Genomic DNA, 12,497 nt, shown 5'->3' with positions numbered 1-12,497 from the left:
CTTCAAGCATCAAGTTGCCAGGGCTGCACAGTGAACCAAAATGGCAATAAAAATCCATGCAGCAACTTGCGATCCAGACTGCTTGGGACTTGGAAGTCTGTGGACCGGTATTATGGGACAGCTGACTTGGATGTAGCAGGAAGCACATTCTTGTTTTGTTTGTGAGGCAAACCCTCAGTATATAGTATAGTCTTGCCTGAAATGCAGATCCTCCTGCCTCAGAGCCATGGGAATAATTAGGTGCACGCCACCTCCCAGATTAAAGGTGTTTTATAAGTAAAAGGATTTAAGAACTTCGGAGTGTTGGGTGGGACAGCAATGGTAGTGTGAGACTGTCTCCGGGGGGAATCAAGTAAGAATGCCCCCCAGGGGACATGCAGATGTTTTTTAAATGACCATTCTAGCTTGTTTTCCATGCACTGCCAGAAACCTGGTCTGCCTGAAAAGCCTGCCTTTCCTCATTCATCACTTAGGACACACCAGGAGACCAAGAACAAAGATGGAAACGGGCACAGGTATGGGAGAAGATGGCTCCACGTTAAGAGCCCTTGTTCTTGTAGGGGATCCAGGCTACGTTCCCAACATCCACGTGGCAGTTCACAACTGTAATCCCAGTTCCTAAGGATCTTCTGACCTCCACCAGCACCGGACATGGGTACAGAGTCATATATGCTCGTATACATAATATATATATATATATTTTTCTTTTTTTCGGAGCTGGGGACCAAACCCAGGGCCTTGCGCTTGCTAGGCAAGCGCTCTACCACTGAGCTAAATCCCCAACCCCCATAAAATATATATTAAATGCCTTTTTTTTTTTTAAGAAAAGAGTTTTCGAAAAGGGGTCTTTGCAGACAACTTGACTGCAAGAGTCAAAATGTCCACACTCCAGTAAGGCCTCATTGCTAACAGGAGGGGGGACTTGCTCGTAGAATTCCTCAACTTCTGTGTTCTGAGTCCTAGCTCCTTGCCAAGTATTTTCTACCCTCCAAGCACTGTTAAACTGTTCAACTGCCTTATGGTGCAGAAACCGTTCCTGTTGCACAAACAAGTCAATCCAGACTCAGAACAGCTAATCTTTCAGTCCACACTTGCCGAGCCAGCATGTGAGTTGTGAAGCCGACTTTACTTTTCCCTGGGCCCTGGCTCCCGCCCGCTGCCCAGCTGAAGTCTGCCGACATCACAGATTTCCCTTCTTCAGCCTTTTTGCTTGTGACACTGTGAAGCTACAGAACCGGTGTAGTGAGTGGTGTCTGTCCTTAGGGCTGTCCTCCCCGCTGTTAAAGTCCCGAAGGTTGCCTGAAGACCGTCAAACCTGGGGAAGTGATCTGTCTCACAGGGTGTTAGGGAACTCCGACGAATGAGTCTAAGGATTCCCGGTGCTGTCTCCTTTCCCTAAGAACACGGAAGATCCCGGGGGCTCAGGTGGGAGCAGCTACCAATAACTCGCCCGCCATGGCTCTGGGCACTAGTAGGTGCTGGAGTGGGCAGTTTAAAGCTGAATACAGGCTAGTTAGTGGCTAGAGCCAGATAGGCCCAGCAGGATCTGCACAGATTATCCTTTGGGAGGCCAAGGCCCCCTAGGCAGTTAGCCAAGATCCCAAGGCCAAACAGTTTAAGAGGTCTGCGCAGGCACTAGGTCCACCACAATTAGGGGTCCAAGTAACGCGGAACCCTGCCCCCACCCCTCAGGATAGAGGTTCAAAGTGGGCAGGCTCTGGCTTCCTAGAAATCTTTAGGAAGGACGGCGATCACTATAGGGCGTAACAACCAAGACTTAAGGGCTTGGGAAGAGGCAAAGGCATTTGGAACCTAGCACTGGGTACCCCAATCCTAAGTGCAGAGTTAGGTCAGCAGTCCTCCCTTTGGGGCGGGGCCGACCAACGCCCCGATTCCCTGTGAGAACTCCGGGCTTCCAAGCCCCGGGGCGTCCCTTAGGGCGCTCTCCGACCCCAGTCAGAGGTCTGCTTTCTCTGGACTCCTTTAGGGAGGAGGGAAGATATTCCTTATAAGGAAGCCGTAGTCTCCGTAGGGGAGTTGAGGAGGGAGTGGGACCAGACTTGTGACTGGTGCAACCCTCCCGCTTCCCGCTCTTTCCATGGTTCCCAGGCGGCAGACTGAGGTTTTCTTTTGTTTAATGAAGCGTTCAATTGCACGTGAATCTTCAGTGAAGTCCTGAGAGCGATGTGTACTTGTGCGTGTGTTCAGGGCATCCCAGCCCCCAGCCTATACACTCCTCCCATTCCTCCCCACTCCAGAGGGCTCCGGCCTTTCCTGTAACCAACCTTCCAGCCAATCAGTCTTCAGGCCAGGTCCAAGTCCCAACTTGCCCAAGAGTTGAGCCTCGGCAGGGAGCCGAGTCTGCGGGAGCAAAGTCAGGTGACCCGGAGGGTGGGGCCGGCTCACTGCCAACCCCAAAGTTAGAATGTGCACCGTGACTGCTTTGGGAACTCGGGGCGTAGGTGTGAGCTGCAGGGATAGATGGGTCTTGTGGGAGCCCCCATTAAAGAAGGGAGTGCCAGGGTGAACGAGCATGGGAGGGGAATTTCAAAAAGTTGTTTTCCTAAACCTAGGGAGGCTCAGGGCACAGCAGGACCTTCGGTCTTCTCAGTTGCTAGAGAGACCCGGTCCTTGAATCACCTCCTCTGGGTCCGAAACTGTCGGAAGAGCCACTGGACAACGAAGGGCCACAGGATAAAGAAGAGCAGCGTGGGAGTCGAGAGCCCTAGGGGCCAAGGCCGAGTCCTGGGCGACCTCTGCTGCCAAGAGGGAAGGAGTCAGAACCCAGCTCAGGCGCAGTGTGTCCCAGTAGCCTGCTTCCAGACTCGTGGGGCCTGGTCTCCCTGAGACTGGGAAGGACCTATCCTACATCTGCTCCACTAGCCTGAAGGGCACCCCGCAATTCTCTCTCACACACACAGTTCAATCCCACGTGATAGAAGTTGTAGGAAGACACTAACTTCCAAGCCAGCTCCTCCAGGCTGCAAAGGAGGCACCCCGCTAGTAGAACTAAAGACCCTGTATTCTAAAACACACACCACATATTTCAAACAAGGATGGGGTACTCTGGTGTATCTAAATATCTATACTAGAAGGAGCCAGGACTCCTGGGAGGACTAACTGATTTTGGGGTTGGGGCAGGGAAGGTGAGGGAATGTCACACATCTTGTACTAAAAGTCAAGGAGCCCCTAAAGATGAACTAAGGGTGTGAGAACGGGTTTTGGCTTGGAAAGAGCTCCAAAGTTATGACAGTGTAGTATCAAAAAGAAAAAAAAAAAAAAAAAAAAGGCGCACTATGAATATGCTTGCTTGAGTTCAGTTCCAGTCCTTACAGAAAGGAGAGCACCAGCGCCACAGTTTTCCTCTGACTTCCACCTTCCACTGTAAACTCCACTGAATGAGCCAACAACCTCAAGGCCAGCACTGCTCAGACATGGCGCACAGATATACATATAAACAAAACACCCCCGCCCATGAAATAAACATTAAAGACAAATAGAAGGACAGAGTAGGGGCTGGAGAGATGGCTCAGGGGTTAAGAGCACTGGCTGCTCTTCCAGAGGTCCTGAGTTCAGTTCCCAGCACCTACATGGTGGCTCACAACCATCTGTAATGGGATCTGATGCCCTCTTCTGGTGTGTAGGTGACAGCGTGCTCACATACATAAAGTAAATTTTTAATATAATAAAATAAAAAGGACAGTATATGGCCCTGTGATAGGTACTTGCCTAGCATGTGAGGTGCTGGGGTTTAATTCTCAGAACCACAAAAAAAAAAAAAAAAAAAAAAAGATTGCAGATGGTTAAAATGATGGACCTTTAAAATTTATAAGTCTGTGATGATTAAAAACAAAAAACAAAAAACTAGATATTATACCATCGAGGATGTTTTCCAGTCCATTCCTTACTTTAAAAAATGAATTAGTGGGGCTGGGGATTTAGCTCAGCGGTAGAGTGCTTGTCTAGCGAGCGCAAGGCCCTGGGTTCGGTCCCCAGCTCCGGGGGGAAAAAAAATGAATTAGTGCTGGGAAAGAGGGATCAATGGTTTAGAGCACGAGTTGCTCTTGTAGAGGGGCCCAGTGTGATTCCCAGCACCCATAACTCCGGTTCCAGGGGCTCTGGCACTCTCTTCTGAACTGCACAGGCACCACATACCTGCATGCAGGCAAAATACTCAGACATAAAACAAATCTTTTTTTTTCTTTTTTTTTTTTCCAGAGCTGGAGACCGAACCCAGGGCCTTGCGCTTGCTAGGCAAGCGCTCTACCACTGAGCTAAATCCCCAACCCCAAAACAAATAAATCTTAAATAATTAAATAACTACGGCTAGGGAAGCAGCTCCAGTTCAGCGGTGGAGCACCTCCCAGCGTGTCCATCCCAGCACTGTAAAAAATAAAGTCGGGCATGGCAGCCCTGGCCTGTAACCCCAGCACTCAGGAAACTGAGGCAGGACGGTTGTGGGTTAATTCCAAGGCTAACCTGGCATACATAGCAGGACCCTGTCTCAAAAACATAAAAAGACTCTGTCTCGAGGAGGAGGAGGAGGAGGAGGAGGAGGAGGAGGAGGAGGAGGAGGAGGAGGAGGAGGAGGAGGAGGAGGAGAAACTATCCTTTTTCTGTGAGCAACTTTGTATCTGGAAAACCCTACAGAAAACAAAATGTTAACCTGTTGGAGGAAAAAGAATTTAAAAAATCAACTGATTTCACTAACTCACAGTCCAGGCAACGACAATCAGTTGTTGCCAAACACCTTATGGCACAGTAGATGAATCGGACATTCCCTGGCTTCAAGAGGAAAAGTTGACATCATAGAGTTGGGGCCATATTGTCACCCTTGCATCCAGGCCAGAAGTACACTCACTAGTGGTAGAAGGCCAGATGCCACCTGTCCCGAGTGTCCTGGCATTACGAACCTCACTCTGACAAGATTTGTTGGTATTTCTCTGTAAAGCAACAGCAGCTTTGTGTGTGTGTGTGTGTGTGTGTGTGTGTATGCGTGTATGTGCATGTGTGTATGTGCATGTGTGTGTTGAGTGTGCGGAGTGTGTGTGTAGGGGGTGTGTGTGTGGCCTGGGGCCTCTGGATGAATAGGAAGCATTTTTAACAGCCGATCCGTCTTTGCAGCCTCTGGGGTTCTGTTTTTATTTTATTGTGACAGGGTCTTACTTTGTAGCTCAGCTGGCCTGGGAACTCACAGCAAAACTCCTGTCTCAGTCTCCTAAGTGCTGGGATTACAAGTATAAACTACACTGAGTGGCAAAGGGAAGGAGGAAGAAGCAAGGCAGATCTTCACAAGTTCAAGACCAGCCTGGTCTACATAGTGAGTTCCAGACCAGCCAGAGTTACACAATGAGACAAACAAACAAACAAACAACAAAACACCTTGGGCTGGATAGATGACTCAGGTAAGAGCACTTGCTGCTTTTGCAGAGGACCTGAAACTCAATGTGGCAGCTCACAGCTGTCTTGATTCTGGTTCCAGGGGACCCAATACCTACCTCTTCTGACTTCTGAGGACGCCAGGTACATATGTGGTGCACATACACACATGTGAGCAACACACACACACACACACACACACACACACACAGTCCAGATAAATAAAACACTAAAACCAAACACAAGTGTAAGCTGCTGATGGAGCCTTGGCCAGTGTGTTCACCCTCCTTTCACAGGGAAACACAAGACACAAGGAAGTCAACCACGATTAGACCCTCAAAGGTAGGGCATTCTACATGTTCCTACTCAGACTAATCCAGGCTGAGGGAGAAGTTAGAGGCACAGCCGGATGCCCTGTGTTTGACGCCTGCCTCCCAGCACAGCCAACAACAGCAATAAAGATGGTGAATTAGTGTGTGACCCCAGACTGGATAACAGCCGCTGGAAAAGGGAGTTCCAGAACAACTAGGACAATCTGAAATTGGGTTGCCTATGTAATGATATTAATTAATTGTAATAAAATGTATTCAGAGTGGAATGTAAGAATTAGCATTATGGGGGTTGGGGATTTAGCTCAGTGGTAGAGCGCTTGCCTAGGAAGCGCAAGGCCCTGGGTTCGGTCCCCAGCTCCGAAAAAAAAGAACCCCCAAAAAAAAAAAAAAAGAATTAGCATTATGATGCTTACAATTTAGTCGTTTTTTTTATTTTTGGCTAGCCTGGGACTCACTATGTAGCTTAGGCTAGCCTCAAATATCATGGTTCCTCCTGCCTCTGTGTCCAGAGTGCTAGGGTTATAGTATGCTGTTAACAATCTTTTTTTTCCCACGTGGGAGAGGTTTATTGTTGGGGAAGGGAGACAAAGGAGGGGGGAACAGAGAGAAAAAGAAGGGGCAAAGGTCAGGAAGGGTCTGCTTTTTTTTAGGCTCAATGATCTTAAAAATGTTTAAAATCTGTGAGATGGGTCTGCAAGAAACAGTGCTTGCAGCCAAGCCTGGTGACCCAAGTTTTAATGTCAGGGACTCATGTGTCAGAAGGAGACACACAATTGCCCTGTGACTTCTACACATGTGTGTGCATGCACATGTACACACACGTACACACACTCGAGAGTGCACGCACACACACACACACACCACCACCACCACCACCACCACCACCCTTCCCCCTATTATAGCCAGGACTGATGTCACTGGCCAGCAATTTCAGTTACTTGGTAATGCTAGGTTTAAACTCCCCACCCTCCTTTTGGTGGTGTCAGAGATCGAACCAAGAGCCCTGTGCTTCTGGGGAAATGCCCTATTGCTGAGATATACCCCGGAGTCTAAGCCCAGATATTTTATAATCTATGAAACATTATAATTTCAAGTGGGCGACTTAGTAAGACCTTGTCTCAAACAGAAAAGCGGGCTGACGACACAGCTCAGTGGACAACAGCATCCTTCCTTCTGTACTCAGGAATCCCTAGTGTGGGGGTGGGTTGGGGGTGGGGGTGGGAGTGGGAGTAGGGAATCTTTTGCATTTCAAGTGGGTAAAAGGTAAAATGGGGGAGGGGAGAGAATGCTCTGGGGGGAAAGGAGGCAGTGTTGAAATCCTTGTCACCAGGGCTCAGATCCACCATACCCAGTGGGTTAAAGGCTCACACTAGAGATCCCCAAATAGAGCAACGAGGCCCATTCCTGTTTGAACCACTCCAGACTTCTCTCTAGGGTGGGAACCAGCAGACTTGGGGCCGTATGCGCTCCATCCCTTGCTGTTTCGCCATCACAGCGCTATCAAGAGAGCCCATTTGACGAGACCGCTGGGTCCTGGGCACCACAAAAGCAGTTCAGTAAAAGTCGCCCAGGTTTGTGTGGCCCCTGGTAAGCTAAATTCTCAGACCTCTGTTTCCTCTTCTGTGAAAGGGAAATACGCCAGATGTGGTGGTGAGCACGTGTAATCTCAGCACTTGGGAGACTGGGACGAGAAGATTATAGATTTCTAGCCTTTGTCTTGTCACAAACAAACAGACAAAAGCCTGTAGGCCGCATGGTCATTGTGGATTGGGAGGGGGAAAAAGGAAGGTGGGAGGGATGGAGAGAGTGATGAGGGAGGGGGGAGGGGAGTATTAGCAAATCAGTAGCAAGGCAAGAAACTGGTCTGGATTAAGAACCATATAGGTGGGCAGGCAGAGTGGGTAATCTGGGATTGTCACCCTTCCCTAGTAAGCCTTCCCACACTCCCCCTAGGGGGCAAACACTCCCTCCCACTGGATGGTTTTAATCTCAACACTCAGAGGCAAGAGGATCTCTGAGTTCAAGGCCAGCCTGGTCTACCAAGGAAGCTCCAGGCCAGCCCAAGCTACACAGAAAAAACTTGTCTTGAAAAGGAGAAAAAAAATAAAGTAATCAATTAAAAATAGAGGTCCCATCATTCTCAGCACAGAGCAGTGGACAGTTGGGAGTCACGCCATGGGGCCAAAACCAAAACCAGCTGGATGAGGAAGCAAGAGTAGGCTTCTGAGGTAATTAATCTTCTCCAATCCTGCCATGAAGACGGGACTGACTCACCTGCTCAAGTGGCTGGGGCTTGCTCTCCAGGATCTGTAGCCTCCTGTGAACGTCCTTCATGCTTTCCTGCATGGCCTGGACTGTCCCCACCAGCCATCTGTCCAACTCCTGGGGGCCCATCAGGCTGCCTCCAAACCCCTCTGTGGAGCATAGAGACACAGGGAAAGGGACTCAGGAGACAAGTTGCAGGAGTTGGAACAGTTCCAGAGAAGGGCAAGAAAGCCAGAGTCCTGCCCCGCAGGGGGGCCTTTACCAGGTCCACCACAGGACCAAGTAAGCAGCTGCTCAAATGTGGCCAATGATTCGCTCTGTGACTCTGGGCGAATCATTCACTGCTCTGGGACTTGTGTAAAGATGTTGTCTTCCTCACACCCTGTCTGCTCAGAAGAACTATTTAGGAAAATACCCCTTCAGTGATTCCGCACACGGCAAATTCTAGACAAGAACAAGGCATACAGAATTCACCGTCTTCCTCTGAGAATTCCAAATGGCAGGCAGAGAGAAAGAACAACCTCCCCGCACCGTACACCTGTGTGTACAAGCTGCCTTTGCTGAGGGTCCAGAGGCCAGCAACCTCCGGGAGAGCCAGGACTGGGGTTTGGCTGCTGGGCAGCCCTCCCATGCTGCTTGCCTGGGGCCCCATTGGACTTGTACCTTTGCCCTAACCAGAGAGAGCAGGGAAAACAGCTTAGGGTACCAAGACCATGGTCAGGGTAGAAAGCTCACTTTTCTCACCGGGGGACTCGGGGCTGCTCCTGGTGGTGAGCTCTCTGCCAGCGGCTTCCTTCTGCTCTGCCCAAACCCTCTGAGCAGAGTCCCCGGTCCCAGTGTGGAGGTGGGGCAACTCGGATTCAGCAGGAACAGGGGACAAGACAGGCACTCTCACCAACTCTGGCTCTAGCTGCTCCACGGAGTCACAGAAAACCTCCAGGTCCAAGTCTCTGGGTAGCCGGGACTCTAAAAGAGGGAGAAGGAAAGAAAGGCTCATAGGAAGGACAGCTGCTCAGGGGTGGGGGTCCTGTTCTTGGGAGGAGGAGGGGAGAGTGGGCCCCTGAGTACCAAGCCCTTCCTTAAGAGACCCAGGGTTCTTCCACAATAGGTACGGTGGGGCCAAGAAACGAGACCCTGCAAACAGAGTCTCAGAGCTTCCCCTTGGCCTCTGAGAGCACGAGAAGTCTCAGTGTCCCTGCGCATGCGCTAGGGAGAAGACAACGTGGCATCCAGCGTCTCCTCTCCTGAAAGTGTTCCTTCCCGGTCTAGGAATGGGCCTGTATTCCTCTTGCTCAGCAACAAACCTGGACTTGGAGGTGCTGGCTCCTTGGGGGGATGAGAAGGCTCTGGAGCAGCCTGAACGTCTCTATTCACCGCTGGCTCTTGCCAACCTGTCAAGACACAGCGCTCAAACTCAAAGGTGGGGCCGGGAAGAGGCCGGTATCTTCCAGGGAGAGCGAGTCCCTTGTCCCCATTAGTCATGCCTACCGGCTGATAACTAGCCCAACAGGAGCACCAAGTGAGGCCCTCGCAGAAACCACACCTAGAGTTCTCTGCTCCTACAGCCCCACAGCTAAACAAGCACCCAACAGCCTAGATACGAGACAGTTCACTATGTTTTCAGGGCTCCCACACTGGAGATCTGACCTGTGACCCTTCTCAAGAAGGTTTCTGGCGGCCTCGGCATGTCCGGGATCACCTGGTACAGGGGCTCGAAATAACCAAACATATCCTCTGCCACCTCGCCCAGGGGCACTGTGTCGATCACCTGTGCAGGAAGGGTTCTAATGGGGTAGGCTGGCCCCCTCCCATTACCACTCACAACCCTCCTCTCCAGTCTCTTCCGGAGAAGCAGATGGCATAGGTCCCCTGATGCACCTCTCTAGGTGCCCATCACCATACACATCCACCACGGATCAGTCAGGATCAGACAGGATCGGGGGTAAAGGCCACAGAGAAGTGATTTCCAAAAAGATATCAATGGACAGGAAGCAAGCATGGAAGTCCATCCCTGGAAGACTGAGGGGCAAGCCACCCTTAGAGGCAGAGCACCAGAGCCCGCACTACCTTCTGTGCCACCAGCTTCATCTCCGTGATGTAGGCGGACATGGCTTCCTCCCTGCTCATCTTCCCCAGGCTGTTCCAGGCATCCCTAGGAAGCAGAGGGCTGTAAGAAATCTGGGTGTCAGCTGAGGCATTTTTACCCTGCAGGAGGGGAGCTCACCACTTGTAACGTCCAATGGGGTCCCAGAACCCAGGTCGGGGGACCAGGCAGGGCCCCGCGGTAGCCTGCTTGTAGTAGCTGTAGAATCGCAGCATCTCTTCATAGGAGGGGCGGTAAGAGCCTGAGCAGAGGGTTGGGAAGGGGAGGGTACCTCATCAGCCCCAGTTCAAGGGTGGAGGCTGCTCCTTGGAAGGGGTAAAGGTGGCTCCGGATCTCACCCGTAGCATCTAAGACAGGAAGCAGAAGGAACCCCACCACAGCCTAGGGAGGAACTTGTCTGTAAGCATGTGCAGGGTTCAGGCCCAGTTCTATCTCGGGGGTCGGAGCCCAACCATCCTGAACCCTACAGGCTCACCATTCTTAGGCAGGTTCTGAATGACGCTGACTGCTGCCTGGAACTGTTTTTGACAGTCGGGCTCTTCCTTCTCGGTGCCCATGCTGCTCCAAGCTCTGGAGCCCTACTCTGGAGCAACTCTGCAAGAGAGAGTGTCAGTGTAACCAGGCCTCTTGGACCACGGTAGCATCCTAAATCACTGGTCCAGTTCCCAGAGAGGCAAACTAAGTCCTAAGACCTGATCGCTCCCCTAGGAGGCCAGAAGTTGAGCTGAGAAGGCTCCTTCTCCTACCTCAAGGCAGCGTCAATGGGGCCGGGGTGGCGAGAATCACCAGCTTGGCCACGAGTGGGAGGAGAAGCAGGTGGCAAGGGTCTCAGAGCCACCACAGATGCACCTCTCTAGGTGCCCATTTCCAATTCCTGAACGGGCGAATCAGCGAGCGAGGAGGAGTCAGGATGGGACAAACAGCTTCCCACCCTGGCTCCCCGCGCCACGGCCTCTCACTCACCCCACGCGTCCACTGCCAGGACACCAGGGTCCTCTTCTCACCACTCACCAGTAGCTTCCGATTGACCTCTTGGTCCAGAGGGGCAGCGATAGGGCGGGATGCAAAGCTAGGAGAAAAGCCAATGAGAGGCACCGTTTCTATTTGTCTTTTATACCCTAACCAGTCAGGAAGGCTCTTTCAAGATTATGCAAATAGTTCTATCCTGCCTCGCCCAGTCAGGCGGGGCTAATTTATCGGTCGCTCTCCGCACCGCGCCACAGCCCGAGGTGGGCTGCAGCGCCTCCCGGTGGACACACTGATGGTTGCGGGGGTCCTCGCGCCCCCTGGTGGAAACGCACGGGAGTGGGTCGATGGATGCGGGCCCCGCCTGTCCGAGGCACTTCGACTCAGCTCTTGGAAGACGTCTACGCTGGCAATAGAGGCGAGTCCTGGAGCCCGGCGTTCCGCAGAAAGGACACTGAAGCTAAGTCTTGGAAAAAGTAAGAGTAAGCCAGAAAAATAACAAAAAAGAACATTCCTGGAAGGAATCAAGAGATCAAGCTGAGGCGAAGGTTTGACAAATAGTAAGAAAATTCAAGATTGCAGTGGTGACCGGGACTTAAGCTAATATGAAGAATTTACAGGACTTGAATAGATGAGAACTGAATACAGCGGGACAAGCTGATGGCGATTCTAAGACCCGAAAATCGCTACTTTTAGAGTGAAAGCCTGGCTGGCTGTCGGTCGCAGCCAAGTGACAATGTACCACCAGCTCGCTGCCTCTATCCGAAGCTAGTGCTTGAAAGCCACATGGGCAGCCTACCCTTCGCATTCACAAGGGTACATCTAACACTACACGGGCATCCGTACAAGGAGGTTTTCCATGGGTGACGTCATCAACACCTTGGCAGAGTGTTGTGCAGATCCCTTGACCAAGGATGGAGTGTGGCTCTGGGGTACCAAGAGGTTCTCGGAACCCCAGAACCAGCTTCTGGAACTCTAAACTTAGTCTCATTTTAGTCCTCAGATCGATCAGCTACAAGACGTCCACCTTGGAGGACTGGCTATTGGCCCGGAGCGGGAGGTTAATTCATGACGTCACTGCCCAAGCCTCCCGCCCCCATCCCGGCGCAGTTCTGCTCCAGAATTCTATGGGTTTCCCCCGCACCAGGACCCTGTTGCCCGGGACGATCCCCTATAAGACCTGCCCCCTGTCTGGCTCCCGAAGGGACCCGGATAAGGTGGATGGACTAGGGCTAGGAGTTGTAACGCGTCAGAATTCCCAGAAAAAAGTGTCTGCGCCGGAGGACAATCCTATCCCTCCGGGGTATTCAATCCCCTCCAAGAGGGACTCTGGCCACTGGAGAGGAGATTCGGGGACCTCTGGGGAAATGGAAAGACCGACTCACTAGCAGGGGCGAACGCGTAGACACCAGGGCGCACAGGTCCAGGCCTGGGGTCCCGCAGGCGCCTCG

The 12,497-nt window shown here is 51.7% G+C and overlaps 1 protein-coding gene across 62 annotated transcripts; it reads right to left on the bottom strand.

Moving 5' to 3' along the window:
* Window positions 1-2,118: 2,118 nt before the first annotated feature.
* On the bottom strand, window positions 2,119-12,477 carry Acbd4 (acyl-CoA binding domain containing 4). Of its 62 annotated transcripts, none has more exons than XM_087572331.1 (11): window positions 12,432-12,477; window positions 11,092-11,512; window positions 10,827-10,954; window positions 10,556-10,674; window positions 10,201-10,321; window positions 10,044-10,128; window positions 9,624-9,744; window positions 9,281-9,367; window positions 8,712-8,942; window positions 7,986-8,125; window positions 2,119-2,759 (listed from the first exon to the last, which is right to left on the bottom strand). In XM_087572331.1, the coding sequence occupies exons 4-11, from the start codon at window positions 10,635-10,637 to the stop codon at window positions 2,637-2,639; spliced, it is 990 nt and encodes a 329-aa protein (XP_087428457.1). In that variant the 5' UTR covers window positions 10,638-10,674; window positions 10,827-10,954; window positions 11,092-11,512; window positions 12,432-12,477; the 3' UTR covers window positions 2,119-2,636.
* Window positions 12,478-12,497: the final 20 nt, after the last annotated feature.

Source organism: Rattus norvegicus, chromosome 10, assembly GCF_021556685.1.
Source record: "Rattus norvegicus strain SHRSP/BbbUtx chromosome 10, alternate assembly SHRSP_T2T, whole genome shotgun sequence".
Classification (NCBI taxonomy): domain Eukaryota; kingdom Metazoa; phylum Chordata; class Mammalia; order Rodentia; family Muridae; genus Rattus; species Rattus norvegicus.
The sequence above is the reverse complement of the archived record's forward strand: the minus strand, read 5'-3'. Positions and strand labels throughout refer to the sequence as shown.